Source organism: Crotalus tigris, unplaced genomic scaffold (assembly GCF_016545835.1).
Source record: "Crotalus tigris isolate CLP2741 ecotype Arizona unplaced genomic scaffold, ASM1654583v1 scf7180000019137.2069052, whole genome shotgun sequence".
Taxonomy (NCBI): domain Eukaryota; kingdom Metazoa; phylum Chordata; class Lepidosauria; order Squamata; family Viperidae; genus Crotalus; species Crotalus tigris.
This window is the reverse complement of record NW_024097395.1, coordinates 909796-931052: the sequence shown is the minus strand read 5'-3', so window position 1 is coordinate 931052 and position 21257 is coordinate 909796. Positions and strand designations below refer to the sequence as shown.

The following is a 21257-nucleotide window of genomic DNA, read 5'->3' as shown; positions in this document are numbered from 1 at the left end:
TTAAGATGGGGATTGGCATTTATTTAAAATACGTGTTTGTATTTTAAAAATGATTTATAGAGGACCAGAGTAGCTTCCAGAGTTGTTCCCTCTACATTTTTGTGGGTGTTTAAAGCCAACCCAAATGATGTTCCCCAACTTGTTCTCCTTTTTCGGGCTTGGTTCCTCCTATATGAGCAATGATTGCAATGTTCCTCCAATACAGTAATTTGTCAGTAATTTTAGCAGTGCAATTCTTGGTGTTGGAAGTTGGGAACTGTATGTAGTTCATCCTTTCCAATTCTGAGTTGTTGCAAAATATCTAGACAGAACACGAAGCACATGATTTTGTGATCAAAATGGGCTATTTAGGTCTTTCAAGTAAATATATTTCACTGGAAACGTCAGATGAACAAACGGTCCTCTTTATTTAATAAAAACAAAATGCTCAGAATATACCCACCACATAATCAAGAAAACATAATGCTCTTTAGGAAGTTTCAGTTCCTTTGAATACTGCACAGTAACTGCAAGCACAAGGCAAAATGAAAGAAACCCTATTAAATGAAAAGTAAACAAGTTTATTTCTGTAAATTAAAATCTGCACTCGTCCAGACAATGTCAATTTTAGACCAACTGATTACCATTTTCCCCCATTGACATTCACAGACAAGGACACATATATCATTACTCCTGAATTGCTAAAGCAGAAAAACATGCAACAGTGGCAGAAATTTGTTTCACACTAAAATCAGCACATTTGGGGGGGGAGGGCAGCCATATATTTCAAGGCTTAATATTTTGCTTTATTTTTCTTCTAAATTCTCCTCTGCTCTCGTCTTATATCCAACTTCTCCCCGTCACACTGCTCTTCCCGTTCGGCACCATGCCAGATACATCTCCTTCTATATCCAACAGAAACTTTATCCCGTTTCCTAATACCTTCAGATCAGGAATGAAGTTTGGCCTGATTAATATTATGCTTGTTTCTGGTTTAGAAAGATAGGCAAGATTGGAGGTTCATAGGTTGGGTAAGGCTAAGCCCGATTTTCAAATATATTGTGGCAAAACAAACATGCACACAAACAATTGGGCGAGAATATTCAGTAATGGAAATCTGAGAATGAATACTTGCTGTAGAGGCAAGATGTTTTAGAGTCCCAGGGGTTCTCAACCTTGGCAACTTTAAGACTTGTGGAGTTCAAGTCCCAGAATTCCTCAGCCAGCTTTGCTTTAAAGTTGCCAAGGTTGAGAACCCCTGTTTTAGACACTTCCCAAATCTGCTGCATTACATGCTAGCTATTATTGGCGATATCAACTTGTACGGTCGCTTTGATCTTAAGCTGCCACCTGGATAATTTAGTGACATATTCTGCCTAGAGGGAAAAAAAACGACCATAAAATGGATCTGTACAATGGCTTTGCTAAAATATTTCTCCATCACTCCTTCCACAAGTTAACACTTGTTCTAACCCAGGGGTCTTCAAACGTGGCCCTTTTATGACTTGTGGACTTCAACTCCCAGAATTCCTCAGCCAGGCACACTGGCTGAGGAATTCTGGGAGTTGAAGCCCACAAGTCATAAATGGGCCACATTTGAAGACCCCTGTTCTAACTGGCTTTGCTTCAGGCACCTGAGTTCAAATATTGCCGCAAGACAAATGAAAGCAAGAAAGTTACAGCATGATATTTCCTAAGGCAGCCGTCACCTAACTACATTAAAGTCTGAGATTTTGTGAATATCCAGGGCAATTTGTGCCATGCGTTTCTGACAGCTAAGAAATTCTGCAAACCCAAACACTGTACATTGCGTCAATGGCAGGTAATTAAAGTAACAATCCAGGTGAAGGAAGCCAAGAAAGAGGGAGACATGGTAAAGATCAACCATCAGTGTTAAGTGAAATCGCATGTCAACAAATTTACATTTAAAAAAAAGGAAAAACCCTTATAAAAAGATGTTACTAAAAAGATGTTACTAAGACAAAGCCACAATAAGTTAAGTATTTATGTAAAATGGCATGCTGCTTGTTATTGTCTCTAAATGCCTATATACGTGGGACAGCATAGTTGTATATCTGAGGTACATTAGTTTATATATATATAGATAAATATTGTAAAAAGGTTATTTTTTTCCATCCAGTTTTTTGTCTTCTTCAAGGAAGAACAATGGAAACATTCCTAAAAGGCAGCCAATGGTCACTCCAATAGCTTTACCCTAAAAAATAATAATGGGGGGGGAGGAATAAAGAGAATGGGATGTTCATTTAGGATCAAATCCGATACTTAACATCCAATTAACATCATTTATGTTGTTCAGGCTGAGGTTTTCAATTTAGGAGCTCATCACTTTGCACAGGAAATAATGTGCAATTAAGTGGATTTGAAATCCTCATTAGAATCAGTTGCATGCAGATTATGATGCATAATCTACACTAAAATATTCCGTTTCTATTTTTATCCCCACAGGAATAATAGGTAATAATGCATACATACTTGGTATCCAAATTCTAATATTTAGGCAATATTGAAGTTGCTATTTTTCTCTGTCTTGGTTTCACTTGAACTCTCATCCATAAATGCACATACTCACCAAGTGTGCACTAAGACGTGTTTGCCACATATCAGCTTGTTTGGGTGTGAGATCGGGAATTGAAAGGCCCAATCTGGAGGCCATAGCTTCAACATAGCCTGCAAGACTTGGGAGATAAATACAATTATGTTGAGCACATGAATCTCTGAAACATACCGGTACCAATTTTGCTTAATTTTTATTAACCGTAGAAAAATAGTGAGCAATTATGGTAAAGAATCAGGTTGTATAAAATTCTGTACTGACAATAAATTACACAGTAGAAAAGGGAGCATTTTTAATCTTGAATGCAATATTCATTGATTCATAAGCACATATGTTTGTGTACACTTGAGAGCAAGCAACTAAATTTCATTTTTAATGTGTGCCGTTGTGCCCATAGGAAAAAAAATGACAATAAAGTTATCATCATCATCACATAAACATTCTAATGTAGGTATAGCATAGGTGACAAAAACCTAAGCCCCTTCCTTTCCCCTTCTGTATTTTTATCATTCTTGCCTTTTTAAAAAATACTTAATGTGAAATATTTTTGTTTTGAAAATCATTTTATTCTTAAATCATGCTAAATTTATTAAACCTCCTTAAATGCTAAATTTTCCCTGGAAAAGCAGAATATAAATTTAATAAAAATACAGTTCCTCACTACATGGCTGTTTTGGTTACACTACTGTCAGCTCCTCAAATTCCCATTTTTCTTCACATATTATTACCAGATTTGAGAACAGGGTAAGAATTCAAAACAGAATGAGAAAATATGAACTTCAGGATAGCAGGTACTAATCTATGAAGTTACACCCTTTGCTCCAACACTCTAACTTGAATTGTATTTCACATTCCAGTTTCATTACTCTGTACCAGCCTATCCTCAAATCCCGATAAATGTATCAAAATTAAAAACACGAGGGAATGTGAAAAATATTTCCATGTTCAAACTAGGTTGCTAGTTATTAGGGTGCTTTTCCAGCTATCATTCTGAGCTAAGACTAGCAAGGCATTTTGAGCTTCAAATGTTGTATTATAGAAAAATATTGCATGTTCATGAAAAAATATAATTAAACTTACCCCAATCCAGCTAAGTCTGAGACAAGATTTCCCAAGGCAGCAGCTAGAAAGTTGGAAAATTCCAGTATTATATAAATTAGTAACACACTGCAGAAATATGCAGCAAATTATTGCTTAAAATTAAAATTATTCTGAAGACTATTTTTAGATATATTTATATACCTCATAAAAGCTGCTTTTCAACATGTTATAAAATAAAACATATCAATCAATCAGCTATCATTTTTAAAAAAGGTATCAGAGCATCATAAATTTAGCAGGGTAATTTACAAAATTGTTTAGTAATTGGCCATGGCTGATCTCTAGGAGCATAAGCACTTCTAGGTTATTGCTATTAAAAGTGAAGAGGCCATCTCAGATTTATTTTTATTTTTTTTGGTAATGGGAGAATCTGAAATACAATCCTCAAAAGAGGAACTTTAGGGAAAAAAATTATTTTAGATGGGCAATTCCTAAGAAGATATTTTAAGTTAAAAAAGGAGTTTGATTTGAGCCCAGAATCAAGCTGGAAACCAGGGAAATTAATATAAAAATATGAATTGTAAAGTACTTAATGTCTCACAAAGACTAAACCTCTGTTCTCCATTCTTTAGTATAAATATGTATGGATGATTAGCTCAAACTAGAAATCAAGCATCGTGAAAGCTACATGTTATTTTCTGCAGGTATCCCACTGGCCTCTATGGGAAGGGAATATTGATGTGACAGATCTTTAATCTGCTCCAACAAAACACTGTTTATATTCTCCAAAGCAAGATCATCAACAATGGTTCATCTACGATAAACCAATATTCAAAATTGAATTTAAAACTAAGTACAGTAGTGTTTATTTTATTTGAAGAAAGCATATTTATGTCTCAAAATTATACCAAGCTTTCTAATGTCAAACTAATAAATAACACGTAAAAGATAAAACAAATTTCTTCAAAAGCTGGAAGCAAAATGAGGAGCCAGTTCTTCATATGGAGAGTCTGGATGCATATCAAGCTAAACTAAAGATTGTTAAACCGTAACAGCAGACTTAGCCAAAATCCAACATCCTACAATGGCCTAATGCCAAGTGACTCATCCTTTAACCTGCTTTTAAAAAAGCAATCAAAAAGTTGTGTCCAAACAGATGGACAGGTCAATATGAATTTCACTGCGCACATAAACTTAAATGATAAATAAATAGCTATAAAAATCTACATAAACAGCAATGATCTTGATTACTTGCCTGCCATGGTAGAAATTCCAAACACAATCCCTATTGATAGCTCTATCTGTGTGCCCTAAAAATAACAAGAGAGTTTCATCATTATCCACACATTATGTAGACCAGACATGTCAAACTCGCGATGTCACACGACGTATTGGAGCTTCTTCTCCATTGCCTGCAATGGGGTGGGCGTGGTTTCCTGGTGACGCATCCGGCCCGCGGGCTGGCAGTTTGACACCCCTGATGTAGACAGAACTTCAGGAATCACTTGTAGGAAACAATGCAAGTGTAAAATGGGGGAGGGGCACCATCTGCTCACCCAATTCCTCCAGAAGACCTCCAAAGCAATATGCATGGCACTGCATTGTTGTAATGGTGTGTTAAAGCAGAACCGAAATTAGCCATGCTGCATTGCTGCAATACTACCAACAGAAATATTTTAGAATATATAAAGATTGGTACCAAGATGACTTACCGCAGCAATCATAATGGCATTATCAAAAAATCCAAAGCCTACAAAAGGTACTGCATTGTGGAAGAACACTAGAACAGAGAGAGGCGTACAATGTTTTAAGTATTTAATCGCCATTTGCAATTACATCAAATAATATGACATTATTATTTATCCAAATAAGGATTGAAAAGTGCTTAAAATCCCAGGCATGACACTGTTTCTATGAATAACCCAAACCAGAAGAGGCTTTTCATACTCTCTTGAATACAGCTAACTACCAGCAATTTGTATGCAGCGATCGCAAACACCAAAGTGACTATTCTTTGAAAGGCCAGATTCATTCTGGGTACTTTCTAAATAATTCCATCTGCAGTAAGGGTGATACAGAGGAAAAAGCCACACATACGTAGAGGAATCAGTGACAAAATTGCTCTGGACACAGCTGAACAAGTAATTTTAGCCAATTTGTAACTGGGAGAGAGATGAGGAAGAATTCAAGAGATCCTCATCAGAGCAGACCACTCTGTTACAGATGCTGAATTAGCATGGCAAATACTGTCCCCCCCCCCCAAAGTAAAAGTAATAGCCAAATACTAAAAGTGGTAACCCTGCAGTTCTTTGAGGCTTTCAATTCCTTAACCCATGAAAACATCTGATTTTTTAAAAAAAAAAATACATTTACCGTGTTTCAGTTGTCCGGTGTTTGGTGGCGCAACCTCCAGCTTCTCTAAATTTAAACAAAGGAAAATATAAGCACAGACATATTTGGCTAGTTATTTTGTACACAAGCACTGTTTAAATGTGAAGACGTAAAATAATTCTGATGAAAAAAATATAGGTAAGGTAGATTCTCCACAGACTTAATTGGGATTAAAAGAACGGCCTCTTCAGTCACCAAATATGACACATTTTTTCTTAACTTTGTTACCAGTATGTTAATATCCCACAATTTAAAATGACTTATCATATTCAAGGAATGGGCAAGAAGCAGACTGTGAAAAAAAAATCATTTATTCTTTCATTACCTGGATAAATTTCATTCTTAGCCAGGGAAGGCAGAACTACCTTGATCCCTAAACCTGTACTATAAAAAATATTAAACTGCCAAGAATAATTTTGTAATATTAGTTTATGGCTATCAAACAGCTCCATATCAGAAATCTTTATCAATTTCTACTGACTTCAAGGATTACTCAGGAAATAAAACTGATTTAATTAACAATGGAAAGAAATTTCTTAAGCAGTGTAATTGACAGTGTAACTTACATTCACCAGCCATATTAGAGAATTAAGGAGATCATGAAGTTTAAGGTTTGTGTGTTATTAAAGAAAGATTTTAATTTCTGTTTGCAATGTGCAGTATATTTCTATTTAAGGTGCTTAGATTCACTTGACTGAAGCAATATATAGACATACGCCCTAAACCCATTTTTGTGATAAGCAGCCTATAGGGGTAATTGATTATGATATAAGAACAAAAGTACTGATCATGCTTGGCGAAGAATTATGGCAAATGGATATAATTTAATCATGTTTCAAACAAGTCATCAGTAACATTATGACTCCTTCTTTGCAAACCACGGTGGCTGCATTCACAAATCACATGCAGCCAGACCCAGAGTCCATTACAACATTAAGCAATGTGCACACACAATTATATATTGCATCAAATGTAGCTCTGGTGACCATTTAGCACAGTCTAACCTGTTTCTCCATGTAAAGCTCCTGGAGTAAGAGGAGAAAATAGAAACAATACAATGCAAAATAAATATGTCAGTTCAGAGCCTCTGAAAGATGATATAAAGAAATCTACATATACAGATTGAAGGATTTTATCTTCCCTGAATTTACTTTTTGTGGCTCAATATGGTACTATGTCAGAGTATATAGTTATGTATTCTCTCACCAATCTGTCTGTTAAGGCAAAGTCACTTGATGGTGAGAATCTTAAATACATTATAACAAAAGCAGATTTTTTTTTCTCTTTGTACAGAGGAAGATTTTATTCATGAATCCTTTAAAAATGGCACAGTATAATAAAGGAAATTTGCACTGCTGGATAAGAGGCACAGGAACCAAATCAATATTTTAACCTTATTTCAATAACTGGAACATTCTCTTAGAAACTGATTATGAGAACAAAAGCTTCAATGGTTTCATTTGCAGGTTTTACATGGATATGCAAATAATGATCAAATATACTTTTAATGGTAACTTCTTTCTTTTGGCCTCATTAATATAAAAAAATAGTTATCATTCAAAGATAGATAAAGAATTCTGTGAGCTGAGATACCATATGTACTTTTCTGTCTAATATTACACATTAAAATTAACCCACCTTCAAAATGTATAAATAAATGTATATTCTTCTATATTTTTTTCGATCTTTCTTACAAGTAATTGTTGACTTATGACTACAATTGGGACTTCCATAGCTAAGTGATACAGCCATTAAGTTAATCATGCTTATCTTTTTTTTTTTTTTTTTTTGCTGCAGTCATTAGCAAACATGGATTCCACCACTGATTTTGCCTGTTGGAAATAGCAGTAGCACTTAGACTTATATACCGCTTCACAGCCCTTTCTAAGCAGTTTACGTAGTCAGCATCTTCTCCCCAACAATCTGGGTCCCCATTTTATTGATCTCGGAAGGATGGAAGGATGAGTCAACCTTGAGCCAGTCAGAATCAAACTCCTGGCAGTGAACAGAGTCAGCCTGCAATATGCATTCTAATCACTGTGCTACCATGGATCTATAAACCCTCCGGAAAGGTTACATGGCTGGCTCAGGAATTTTGGGAGTTGAAGTCCACGAGTCATAAAAGAGCCAAGGTTGCCTACCCCTGTCCTAGGACAATACTTGACAGGTGCCCAAATTCTGATCATCTGACAGTGGGGATCCCACAATGGTCTTAAGTCTTGCAACATTTTTTTCAGCACCATCAGAACTTTGAACCATTGTTAAACAAATTATTGTTAAGTCAAAGACTACCTGTGTGCTACAATCACATCAATTCTTGGTGACAGTTTGGTATCGCACCAGAACTTTTAATCTATAGCTTGCATTTTTGCATGGTAAGCTTGGATCAGTAAATGGAGGGGAAGAATAAGGAAGTGCTTGTATTATCAAGTTGTGAACCAGTTTCTTCTGGGTCACCCACATTTGAACCATGCTTTGTCTGGAACACATGCTGAAAAATGTAAGAAAATTATCAGGTGGGCAGTAGTACCTTGCTTGAAAACAGCGGCCTTTTCCTGCTACTTGTTTGTTTCCAAGATTGTCTTATTTATTAATAATGTTACTCTAAAAGATTTTTTTGAAGAAGTGGCTTTGGATCATGTTAGTGTTTATTTGCATGAGATTTAGGAACTCGCCCAAGTGGTTTAATGTGCTCTTTAGCATTTGAAGCAAATGGTTCTTGTCATTGTAACTTGTGGAAATTAATTCCATATACAGTATAATTACACTTAGTATGAATAAAGTTACTGCTGGTCTTCAATGATTACTATACAGCTGCTTTTCTCTGCCTGCTTTTTCTGTACTGGCTGTAATTTCATTTATTTCTGATGTGTTATTTTTTATGAATGGAAAGTCTTACATCACTTTTACTCTTGTTGTTCTCAGGGTCCAACCAGTTATTACAAGTAGGCTTCATAACAAAAGGACAGCTGATTAGGTCTGACTGTTCTTCAAATCATGGTTTGCTATTATATCCAGTTAAGACAAAAAGATGTCAAAATGTCAGTTTCCTAAATTAAATTGAAAATAACCCATAGTAAAACACATATTACAGACCTTATCAGAATATACAAGCTTTTCAGATACAGCCTTTCTCACTTCATCTAAAAACTATTGTACCTGCTTAAAACACTAAGGTAAGTCCTTTAGTTAAAGTGAGATCAGTTTAAATTAAACTGCAAGCAAATTCTGATTAAGAATTTGGCTTGTGATCCTTTTAGACCGGTTTGGCAGCTAATTAGGATAATTTTGATTTTAGAAGCAAAAGCCCTCATCTCCTTACTGTTATTTTAGAAGCAAAAGCCCTCATCTCCTTACTGTTACTCTGAAAGAAATCAAATGCTGATGCAGACAGAATTAACCAAAAGCATTTATATTAGCACATGCCAGATAATTTGATGGGGAAACATTAGTAAGTTCATGTGAGGTTATATGACCAGAACCTTTTACTCACATCATGCCTTATTTATCAACAAATAGCAAAATTTACTGTACCCAAAGCCCTACGTTGTTCTGCTGATGCTACCTGTTTCATTGACATCTTAAATGGTACCAGTGGTTTAGGAAATCTGGATGCTAAAGAGTTTTCATACAAAAGAAATATCATGTTATTTTACTTTCAGCTGAACATTTTAAAAGTTCATTATCCAAACCTAGAATCCCAAGTTTATTTATTTAAAAATTAACAGTCACTGACTTTAATAGGCATTACTTCCTTATAAATACTGTTTATCTTGCATCCGCTCACTATGAAATTTGCTCTGTAGGATGGAACATTACATTGAAAATGAACTTTCATTCCTCCTTCACCAAATTAAACATATAACTATATTCTCATTTAATCTGGTCCCTTGCACCCCATAAAAACACTTGCAGAGAAATATGAATTCTCGTGGAAAAAGGTTTGAAATATTTGTGAGTTGTAGCAGGAAATAGCTTAGTTGATAGTGAAGATTTTCTGACTTGAATTCTAAGGCAGTATTAGTTCATTACTAAAATAAAAAATAATCAATGACAGTACAATTTGTCTTCCATGCTTCCAACCCACCTTGTTGTTCTGACCAGGGGATGATGGGAGATTTTCACACACCATTTTCAGTCCCACCAACTCACCACAAACATCCAGTATCCTGTGTTTTTCCTTACCAATGTCATTCTTGCCATGTCATAAACAACTCACGCACCAATCAGTCCGCCACTCAATTAAGCACCAGAGATGGGCAAAAAAAAACAAAAAACCACCCTCTGCTACCTAACAAAATCTACACTCCCAGGGTGCCTCAGAGCTTGATGCTCTCACCACATCTGTTTTACATGTACATGAGGCCACTGGGTAAGTTCATTTGCTGGATCAAGGGCAATTATCACCAATAATTTATGTATCTTGTCCTTCGACTGGAATGCTGTTGCAATGTCCCAATATTTAGATGCTGTGAGAGTTTGGTTATAAAGGAACAAGCTCAACCCAACCTGGCAAGACTGAGTAGCCGTGATTGTCTGGGCCCCGTGGTGTTGGGAATCCTCCAACTTTGTTCCTAAATGGGGCTACATTACCTTATTTAGGTCTTGTGTGCAATTTGGGGTTCCACAGCTACAATTTGAAAAACAGGTGGTAGCTGAGGCCAAGAGGGCCTTCACATGGGGTATCTGGCACTAGCTGCACCCTTTTCTGAACCAGAAGGCACTTCTTACAATCATTTATTTGGTCGCTTTGACATGCATCATTGCAATGTGCCCTTGAAAACCATTTGGAAGGTATAGGAGATCCAGAATGTAGCAACACAACCAATGATGGGGGCAAGTGCATCATGCCCATATTACTGGTTGACTTCCAGGTGCAATTTAAGATGGTGGCTGATATCTTTAAAGTCCCACACGGCACAGGGCCAGGTTATTGTCTTACCTGAACGCCTTTTCTCAGCACGGAGATGGATAATCCACCAATGGGTTAACTCAATCCTCCTGCCCAATCAGATCAAGTCAGCCAAACTTGCCACGCCTGTCCTGGACCAGTTGTCCCAGTCGAAGGGCGAAGCTGCTGACAGCATGATGTGTTGGCTCACAGAACCTAACCCTAGGCCTAAGGACCTAAATGGGTAGGAGTGGATTATCCATCTCCGTAATGAGAAAAGGTGTTCAGGTAAGACAACGCCCCTTCTCCAGCACAGGAGATGGATAATCCACCAATGGGACATACCAAAGCCCACTGTCCTTAAGGGAGGGAAGCGGACAAGTTTGGAACAGTGTCACGGGGCACCACCTGTTGCAGAACCCTCCTGCCAAAGGAGGCCTCTGCGGATGCGTACCTGTCCAGTTTGTAATGTCGTATGAACGGCGAAGGCGAAGACCACGTGCCCGCCCTACACACCTCCTCAATGGAAGCTTGAGTGGCTCAAGCCGCAGATGTGGCTGCACTACGCGTAGAGTGAGCCATGATTCAATGCAGAACCGGCAAGGCAAAAACCTCTCCATGTAACCAGTCCCTGGTGCCCAAAAGGTTGGGGACCTCTGCTCTACCAGATGCCTAGGAGTTTGAGTGTTCTGTGCAGTATTATATGTCCCTAACATCAGAACAGCTGGACAGAGAGCTCTAATATTGTTCCAATGATCTGCTGGAGCCACTCTCCCAGTTTAAGAGTCACAGCCTGGCGTGGTTCTATCACCACAGGGACCACTTTGGCCTTTACTTTCCACCTCCTCTCTAATTCCTCTTTCCGTCCCTGGTACTTCTCCAGGTTTTCATAGTCCTCCTTCCTGCTGCTGCTGTCTCTTGGCTTTGCTACATCCATCACCACTGCTATCCTCTGGTCCTTGTCTACTACCACAATGTCTGGATGATTGGCCAGTACCTGTATGTCAGGATCAGGAAGGTTTACAGTTCTCTTATTCTCTACAACCTTCTGTGGAATCTGCCATCTGGAGTTGGGAAGGTCTAGATCAGTAATGGTGAACCTATGGCATGCGTGCCAGAGGAGGCACTCAGAGCCCTCTCTGTGGGCATGTGCACCATTGCTCCAGTCCCACATCCCCCCACGGCCCCCTCCTCACCAGAGAGTCGTCCACGGGTGTGACCCTCTCTCACCAGAGAATCGCCACGGCCCCCTCCTCACCAGAGAGTCGCCCATGGGTGCAGCCCGTGCGGAACAGTGCAGCCAAGCACATGGCAGCCGGGCAGCAGGGACAACACTCTGCCTTCGCGGCTGTCACACGCAGATGATGCTGTAGGGGGCGGCCGCCATGGTGCTGCAGGGCCACCTGGGCAATCTGCAGCAGGCTGTGAAGGCAGTGGGTGGCCCTGCGGTGGGGCGGGGCAGGCGGATTTGGGGCACTCGGTCTCTAAAAAGTTTGCCATCACTGGTCTAGATCATACACTGTGCAAATGTTTCTGTACACAATGCCATCTCTTTCGTTGTGCCATTCGGTTTATGCTGTTCCTGCCTGCATTTTACACCCTGCCACTATGGGTTAAGATTGTCTCTGAGGCTTCTCAGCACAGTCTACACCTTGGATCCTGTCTAGTATGGTAGGCTGGTCTTGTGCTGCTATGATCTAAATCCCTGGTAGGATTTCTCAATGCAGAGATCTGGTCTAGCCATGGCACTTCCTCCGTGTGATCTTCCTCCCACGTCTGCTGCTGTCTCGGGCATTCTCTCAGCAGCTCATCTTTGGGTGCCATCTTACTGATGTACTCCTGGATGCTTTGACATTCACCAAACCTACCAGTTCTCTTTCTCCTATCAATTCCACAACAGAAGAGAAGGAATATTTATATAAGATTTTTTTATCCCACGTTTGCTATTTTTAAATAACTCAATGCTGCGACATAGATTCACAGATCTATTGCCCTTATTCCTCTATCAAAAAAAGCACTTCACACCATGTAACTTTTTATTAGATTAGGTTAAGCTTTTTAGAAATGAAGCAATTAAAAGACCTCCATTGTTTTTTACATTGTCCATAGTTACCTGGATGCCTAAGACAGTGTTTCTTCCAGTGCCCTTTTTAATACCATATATAAGGCTGAGGGCTTAGTGACAGTTTCAAATATAGACAGGTTAAAACTCCAAAACATTTGTAAATCACTGCAAATGAATAAATATCCAGAAAAAAAATAAGTGCAGACTTTCCATGATGGGGAAGGTACAGGATCGAGGCAAAAATGGACAGACGTTTTTCAGCAGAACCAATTTACTGCTAACTCTCTCCTAAGGTGTTCGGAAGAGTTTTATTCCAGCACCTTTGTTGCATATTTTCTCACTAAGTAAAGTGTGAGGAAACATATACCAAAAGTAGTGAAATAAAAGCCCTCTGAACAGGCAATAGCAACTATAAATCACAACAACCCCTAAAAAATAGCAACATGTACATGGTAATGCATCACACAAATTATGTACTTGCTCCTGGTACCTGACGCAAGTTTCGACATTTGTCTCCATTGTCCTACAACCCACAAACATCAATTTAAATAGGCTTCAGACTGGCAGCATATTAGCAAAACTTGCAGTTGGGATTTTAAACTCTAGAAAAATTACTTAAACATTCTAGTTTTAAAAAAAACCCTATAGCTAAGAGATTAAGAACACACAAGCATACATGAACGAGATGGAAAGTATTTCTTCTATTGAGCATTCCTCCAAGATTTAATAATAATACACAAGCCTCTTATCCTCCAGGCTAGGAACAGTTCAAGCCATTCAATTTGTTCAAGGACACCATTATATGGATCAAGGTCAAATGCAAGCAACTTCCTAAATACATAAAATACAAAACTTAGGCATAGTCACTTGCAGTTAATAGTCTATAACAGATGAAGATAAAAAAAGCAAAGCAAGCAGTTTTGATATTTTCCATTTCAAAGGTAAGAATTGCTCTGAATTTATCAGCTGGCTGACAGCTGTCCATTTTTTTAAAAAAAGAGTGAAAAATCAATGTGAAAATAACAGACTCATAATTACTTTAGACTTCAGCACAATCACACCTATGCAGACTGAAACTCATAATTAGCTGTCATTTGTTTTGGAAAAAGCTGAGTGGGCACTATCTGCACTATGATGCAACTCACATATGTAACTGGTAATTTAATGCAACCGCTCAAAGTTAAGATTAATTCACACACCATGCTATGCCAGTATTTGCTTTGACCAACATTTTTTGACTAAGGCAGGGTCCTATTTTATTTAGAATCCTAATCTATAAATCACAATGATTTGATATCAATATCAGGCTACTTCAAAATGAAGCAAGCTACATTAAGTAGGATAAGATAAGCTTTATTGTCATTTTTTTTACTGTGGGCACAATGGCACACATCAAAAATGAAATTTAGTTATTCGCTCTCAAAGTGAAACACATACATGACACACACCTAAACATACTATGTAAGTAAGATTTAGCATGAGGTATGAACACAATCTAAGTGCTATGACACTGGAAATATCTAGCCATATTTGGCAAAAACCGAGTTGTTCATTTTAAGATCCCATTAGTAAGCAGTTAGAGGTGTATATTCTATTACTTTATAAAATGTTATTTGTAGAGGCTGAATTCACACACTCAGTCATAATGCTTAAACTATAATGGCTCAATTCAGGCAATACTATAAGCCAAAATAAAAACAAGTTATATTATGATATAGCATATGTGAATCCAATCTGCCCTATAAAATTTAAATAATGCTGCCCCAAACTGCCCCAATTTAAGTCTCAAAATAAGCTCAATCCTCAATCAGGTATGATATTTATATTCTAATGCTTTACAACTTAAAAGCAGTTGCTCTAAATTCATAACCTATCATCCATCTTAAAGACATTGACAAATATAGTTAGTGCTTGACTTGTGACCACAATTGAACCCAAAATTTATATTGCTCAGCAAAACATTTGTTAAGTGAGTTTTGCCCCATTTTACAACTTTTCTTGACACAGTTGTTAAGTGAATCTGGCTTTCCCATTGACTGTGCTTGTCAGAAGGTTTCAGATGATGATGATATTAATAATAATATTAATAATATTAATGATATTGATAATAACAATAACAACAACAACAATAATAATAATATTAATAAAAACTTGGAAGGGACCTTGGAGGTCTTCTAGTCAGGCAGGAAAACCTATACCATTTCAGATAAATGGTTGTCCAGTCTCTTCTTAAAAACTTCCAGTGTTGGAGCATTCACAGCTTCTGGAGGCAGGTTGTTCCACTGACTAATTGTTCCGATTGTCAGGAAATTTCTCCTTAGTTCTAGGCTTCTCTCTTTGGTTAGTTTCCATCCATTGCTTCTTGTCCTGCCTTCAGGCGCTTTGGAGAATAGCTCGACTCCCTCTTCTTTGTGACAACCCCTGAGATATTGGAACACTGCTATCATGTCCACCCTTGTCCTTCTCTTCATTAAACTAGACCAGGCATGTCAAACTCACATCACGTGACATCACACGACATATCGTCACTTTTTCCCCATCGCCGGCAATGGGGTGGGCACGGTTTCGGCATGATGCATCCGGCCTGTAGGCCGGCAGTTTGACATGCCTGAACTAGACATACCCAATTCCAGCAACCGTTCCTTATACGGTTTTAGCCTCTAGTACCCTAATCATCTTTGTTGCTCTTCTCTGTACTCTTTCTAGAGTCTCAACATCTTTTTTACATCGTGGTGACCAAAACTGGATGTAGTATTCCAAGTGTGGCCTTACCAAAGCATTGTAAAGCGGCATTAACACTTCACGTGATCTTGATTCTGTCCCTGTTAATGCAGCCTAGTGCTGTGTTGGCTTTTTTGGCACCTGCAGCACACTGCTGGCTCATATTTAAGTGATTATCCACTAGGACTCCAAGATCCCTCTCACAGTTGCTAATATTGAGCAAGATACCACCTATACCAGGGGTCGGCAACCTGCAACAGTGAAAGAGCCACTTGGACCTGTTTCCCTTGCAAAAGAAAAAACTGGGAGCCGCAAAATGTATGCGCGCATGTGGAGCTTAAGGCGAGACGTGCGCCGGCCCTGCCCCCCATCCAGCTCTGGTATGGAGGGTCTGCCATCCTGGCTTCTCCTCCCTTCGGAAAAGACTGCTCTCCCCCCGCCCCGCGCTCCCCCTCTCTGGGACTTTCTTCTTTCTGCCTTTTGGCGCGAAGGTTCCAAGGGAGCAGAGGCCAACGGGGAGAAAGAGCTGCTGCGGTGAATCTTCCGAGGCGGAAGCAGACGGCTGCTCGACGGCCGCTCGGGCTCGCCTATCTCAGCCTGCTGCGGGAGGCTGGAGTTGAGGCTTCTGGCTCGCTTTGGGAGGGGTGCTCGGAAAAGAGAGGATGGGAAGCGGAAAGTGGGAGAAAGGACGTCTTCCAACTCTCTGGGGTTTTTTCGCTGGGAGGGCGAGGAAGCAGCAGTTCTGCTCCGTGGGAGGTGGGAGCAGACGGCCTCTCCTTCAAACTTTGCCAAGTGACTCCAGGGACGAAGCGAGCTCCGAGTCCCCGGAATGTCAACTTTGCGAAAGAGGGAGGCGATGATGGGATTAAAATAAAATGGGGGGGGGAGGTTGAAGAAACCCAGCAGATGCTTACATCAGAAGGCCAGCAAGAAAGGCAAGACCAGGGAGAGGAAGAAAGCTTTCAGGGCTTGTGCACAGACAAAGCTGACTCCTCCTCATCTCCTGTCCTTGCTGCATCTCTCTGTGTCTCTGCCACTCAAAGCTATCCTGCAGCTCGATTCTTGAAGCGATTTCAATCAGCCCCTTCATTGCCAAGAGTCCCCATGGAAGTCAATGGAGGTCTGCGGCGACTCAAAAACCCAGCCGCAGCACCTCCAAGTCCGTTGATTTTACCGGCTCAGCGGCCGGGGACGGGCAGGAACCAATGCCCCCGCCGCCTGCCACTCAGCCCAGGAAGACGTGAGGCCGGCTCAGCGGCCCGGGGATGGCCAGAAACCAATGCCCCCGCCACCTGCCACTCAGCCCAGGAAGACGCGAGGCCGGCTCAGTGGCCCGGTGACGGCTAGAAACCAATGCCCCCGCCGCCTGCCACCCAGCCCGGGGAGACACGAGGCCAGCTCAGCGGCCCGGGGAGGGGCAAAAACTGATGCCCCTACCGGCTGCTGCCCCGCCAGGCCTACTGCCCAACCTGGGGAGGGGCAGGAACCAATGCCCCTGCCGGCCCCGCCAGGCCTGCCACCCAGCCTGGGAAAACACAAGGCCAGCTCGGCTGTCCCTCCACCTGGTGCAGGTAAGCCACCTCCCTTCCCCCCACTCATCCTCCATCTCCGGCTCTGCTGCTGCTTGGCCAACCAGGGCCACGGCTTGCGAGAGGGCTGGCCCACTCAACGGAGGCTCTGCTGGGCCGCTCCCAGCATGGATCCCAGGGCTTCCCCGAATGGCTCTCCGGCCACATGCACCTCGGACCGGGCCAGCCTCAGAAAGGCCCTTCCTGGCCACCCTTCTCCCAGGGGGCAGGGCACCCAGCTGCAGGGCCAATCAGGAGCTCTGCGAGGGAGCAAATCTGCATATGAGAGAGAGAGAGAGAGAGAGAGAGAAGGGAAGCACAAGTGCCTCTCTGTCTCTGTCTCTCTCTGAAAATGGCGGAGGAGGCTCCAGAGCCGCAGGAGGTGGCTCAAAGAGCCACATGCGGCTCCGGAGCTGCGGGTTGCCGACCCGTGACCTATACTATACTGTGCATTTGGTTTTTCTTGCCTAAATGTAGAACCTTACTTTTTTCACCATTGAATTTCATTTTGTTAGATGATCACAGGAAGCCACAATACTGCAACTCTCATAAATATATACCTGTAGAGAAGGATCCAAATTTTGATCACATGACCTTGGGGATAACACAATGGTCAGAAGTGTGAAAAACAGTCATAAGTCCCTTTTTTCAGGGACTTTGAACAGTCACTAAACAAATGGTTGTTGAGGACTACTTGTAAAGGGCACAATCCAATGCCGGTGTTCTACGGATATAATAAAACAAAAAGAATATAGAGGTAGTCCTTATAACCATTCAGTGACCATTCAAAGTTACAACAGCATTGAAAAAAGTGACTTATGACCCATCCTAAGACTTATAATGATCACAACATTCCCACAGCACATGACCAAAATTTGGGTGCTTGGCAACCAGCATTTATTTATGCTGGTTGCCGTATCAGAGTCGTGTGAATGCCATTTGCAACCTTCCCAGCTGGCTTCTGACAAGCAAAGTCAATGGGGGAAGCCAGATTTGCTTAATGACAATGATTCACTTAATAACTGCAATGATTCGCTTAACCACCATGGCAAAAGGTCATAAAATGGAGTGACTCACTTTACAACTGCCTTGCTTAGCAATGGATATTTTGGGCCCAGTTATGGTTGTAAGTCAGGGACTACCTGTATTCTTCCACCTCACACAATTTACTTGAAGGATGTGCAGTCTTCCAGAACAACTCACGTATGTGTGGTGTGGCAGCTCTCTTCACGTTCCACTGAGACATGTATATCTGTTAGCTGCTAATTACAAACTGCCAATTAGCACAAAAAAGCTAGGAATAATCCACATTAGCAACTGTAGTGTCACAATGCAACATGGTTTAGTACCATTCTGACAGATGTATGCCTCCTTCCTATTTACCAGGGCTAAACGTTACTGAAGAAAGCTGTCTACATAGATTTTCAGAAACAAGGAGTAAACAATTCAATTAATTACAATTGAGGAAGAACCACATCCAACACGGCAAAAATCTTGGGTCAAAATACTACTTTTCCCCTATATTTTTGTGCTTATTTCAGTAACACTTGACACAATATTTTTCAATGTCCTAGCTCAAGTTTTTAAAAAGTTTTAAATTTCAAAACAGATCTAAAGTTGGCTTTGATTCCCGACTGATATTAAGCTAATTCTGTAAATGCTCTAGATTAGTACCTGTTCAAATTCTACTGCTTAAAACATCAAACTAATGGCGGCTCCATCAAAAAATGTGCTAAGAAGTTACCAGTCCCTACATGCAAGCTGTATTATAGATACACCAACAAACCATAAGACAGAGTCTGAATAGAGCAACAGAAAAGCTTTAATAATAGTAGTAGTAAAGTTGGAAGGGACCTTGGAGGTCATCTAGTCCAACCCCCTGCTCAGGCAGCAAACCCTACACCATTTCGGACAAATGGCTGTCCAGTCTCTTCTTAAAAACTTCCAGTGTTGGAGCATTTACTGCTTCTGGAGGCAGGCTGTTTCACTGATTAATTGTTCTCACTGTCAGGAAGTTTCTCCTTAGTTCTAGGTTGCTTCTCTCCTTGATTAGTTTCCACCCGTTGCTTCTTGTCCTGCCTTCAGGTGCTTTGGAAAATAGCTTGATTCCCTCTTCTTTATGGCAGCCCCTGAGATATTGGAATACTTAAAAAATATTGGAAAGATATTTATTAAAAGATATTGGAATATTTAAAAATGGATGGAAACTAATCAAGGAGAAAAGCAACCCAAAACCAAGGAGAAATTTCCTGACAGTTAGAACAATTAATCAGTAGAATAACTTGCCTCCAGAAGTTGTAGGTGTTCCAATACTGGATGTTTTTAAGAGGAGACTGGACAACTACCGTATTTATCTGAAATGATATAAGGTTTTTCCTGCTTGAGCAGTGGGTTGGACTAGAAGACTTCCAAGGTCTCTTCCAATTCTGTTATTGTTAAAAACGTTCTAGAGCACTGGAATATTGAAAACACACTACACCTCTAGAAATCAGTTTTGTTTTTGTTTTTTTTAAGAAAAGAGATCTGCTGGAAGAGGCAAACAAGTTACACACTGCGAGTTTTCTTGCACCATCCTCTGGCACGGTTAAAGGAAAATATGAGAAGAGGCCATTCAGATATCACTTACGGCACAGAAGCCGGTCGGATAACTCTCATCTAGCAGTGGCAAGCTAAAACAAAAAAACAAAAAACCCACAACTGCACGCGCCCAACCATCAGCTGCCGGGCGCAGGGGGATCCGCAGGGAGCAGAATATTTCTCTACAGCAAAATGCAGGCATGCACACGCCTGTTCGGGACTTGGAAGCATTTGCTTATGAAATGCAAATAAGCGGATGGATTGTCTAGGAAAATCGCCAAGCCCTCAAAAAAGAGCCAACCTGACAACATTCCTAAACTAATCTTTTTTTTTTGTCTCCATCTCGGGGACTCCGCGCGTACACGTGTTTACTCGACTTCCCAAGAAAGCCGGCCTGCACGCGGGATGCGCACTCCCCCCCCCCAACCGCGCGGCCGACACTCTCGCGGATCCCTCGCCCCTCCCAAAAGATGCGTGTTCGAGACGACCCTCCCCCCAAACGGGTGGATGGGTGGGGCAGCCGGCACGGCTCCCGGGCTCGTTCACACGTGCACGGGCGTTCCTCCGCTTCCCCCGACGCGGGGCCCTCACCTTGCGCGATGGCGATGGACTCGAAGCGGTGCAACTCCCTCAGCAGGCAGCTCCGCTCCGTCGAGTGCAGGCTGTAGATGAAGTCGCGGGCCCCCTGCGCCGTGTTGAGCGCCTCCATCGGCTCCTTCTTGGGGTGCGTGCCCAGCGGCCGCGGGGAGCCCAAGCAGGAGGCCGCGGGTGGGAGCCACAGTCCGTTTTCGGGCCGGGGGGCGCGGCGGAGGGCGCTCAGGCGCCGGCGGAGGAGAAGCAGGAGGCAGCGGCACCCGCCGAGGCGCGACGCTCGCGCGGAGGAGCCGGCCGAGCCCAAGCTCAACGCCAGCCGGCAGCTCAGCCACGTCGGCGACGACATGCCGCCAGCCAGCCGGCCCGGCTACCGGCGTTGGGAAGGAGAAGGGAGGCAGCGGCGACGCCCGGGCGCGGGGAAGGCGGTGCTCATGAGTCTGTCCCGAGCCTTGCCCCGGCCGCGCCTGCCCGGCAGTGCCGGCGGCTCAGAGCCCGAGGTCGGCTCCGGCCAGCCGCCGCATCAACCCTCAGATAGCAACCGCAGCAGCAACGAACTCCGGCGACCAGCTCCCGCCGCGCCTGTGAAGCGGGATTGAAACGAAGGAAGTGGCAGGCGGACGCCACGCAGGCGCACTGGCCTCATCTTGCCAATGGCCGCGGCCTCGCCCCCCCACGCCTTCCAACCAATGGGAGGAGAGAGAAGCCTTCTCTTTTCCTCTCCGCCTTATTCCCGCTGCTCCTAATTAGATGGGGGGGGGGAAGGACGAGATTCCAGCCACGCCCACCTCCCTGCGGATCGCCGCTGCCCTCGTTGCTCTTTAGTTGATTGTCGTCGTTGGCTGTAAAAATCCGGGT

General features: G+C 41.8%; 1 protein-coding gene across 1 annotated transcript; it reads right to left on the bottom strand.

Moving 5' to 3' along the window:
- Positions 1 to 388: 388 nt before the first annotated feature.
- On the bottom strand, positions 389 to 21046 carry TMEM65 (transmembrane protein 65). The gene is made up of 7 exons (XM_039359807.1): positions 20400 to 21046; positions 5969 to 6013; positions 5308 to 5375; positions 4851 to 4905; positions 3635 to 3677; positions 2570 to 2675; positions 389 to 2194 (listed from the first exon to the last, which is right to left on the bottom strand). Exons 1-7 carry the CDS (start codon positions 20746 to 20748, stop codon positions 2102 to 2104), a joined length of 759 nt encoding a protein of 252 aa, XP_039215741.1. The 5' UTR covers positions 20749 to 21046; the 3' UTR covers positions 389 to 2101.
- Between the last annotated feature and the right edge of the window lie 211 nt (positions 21047 to 21257).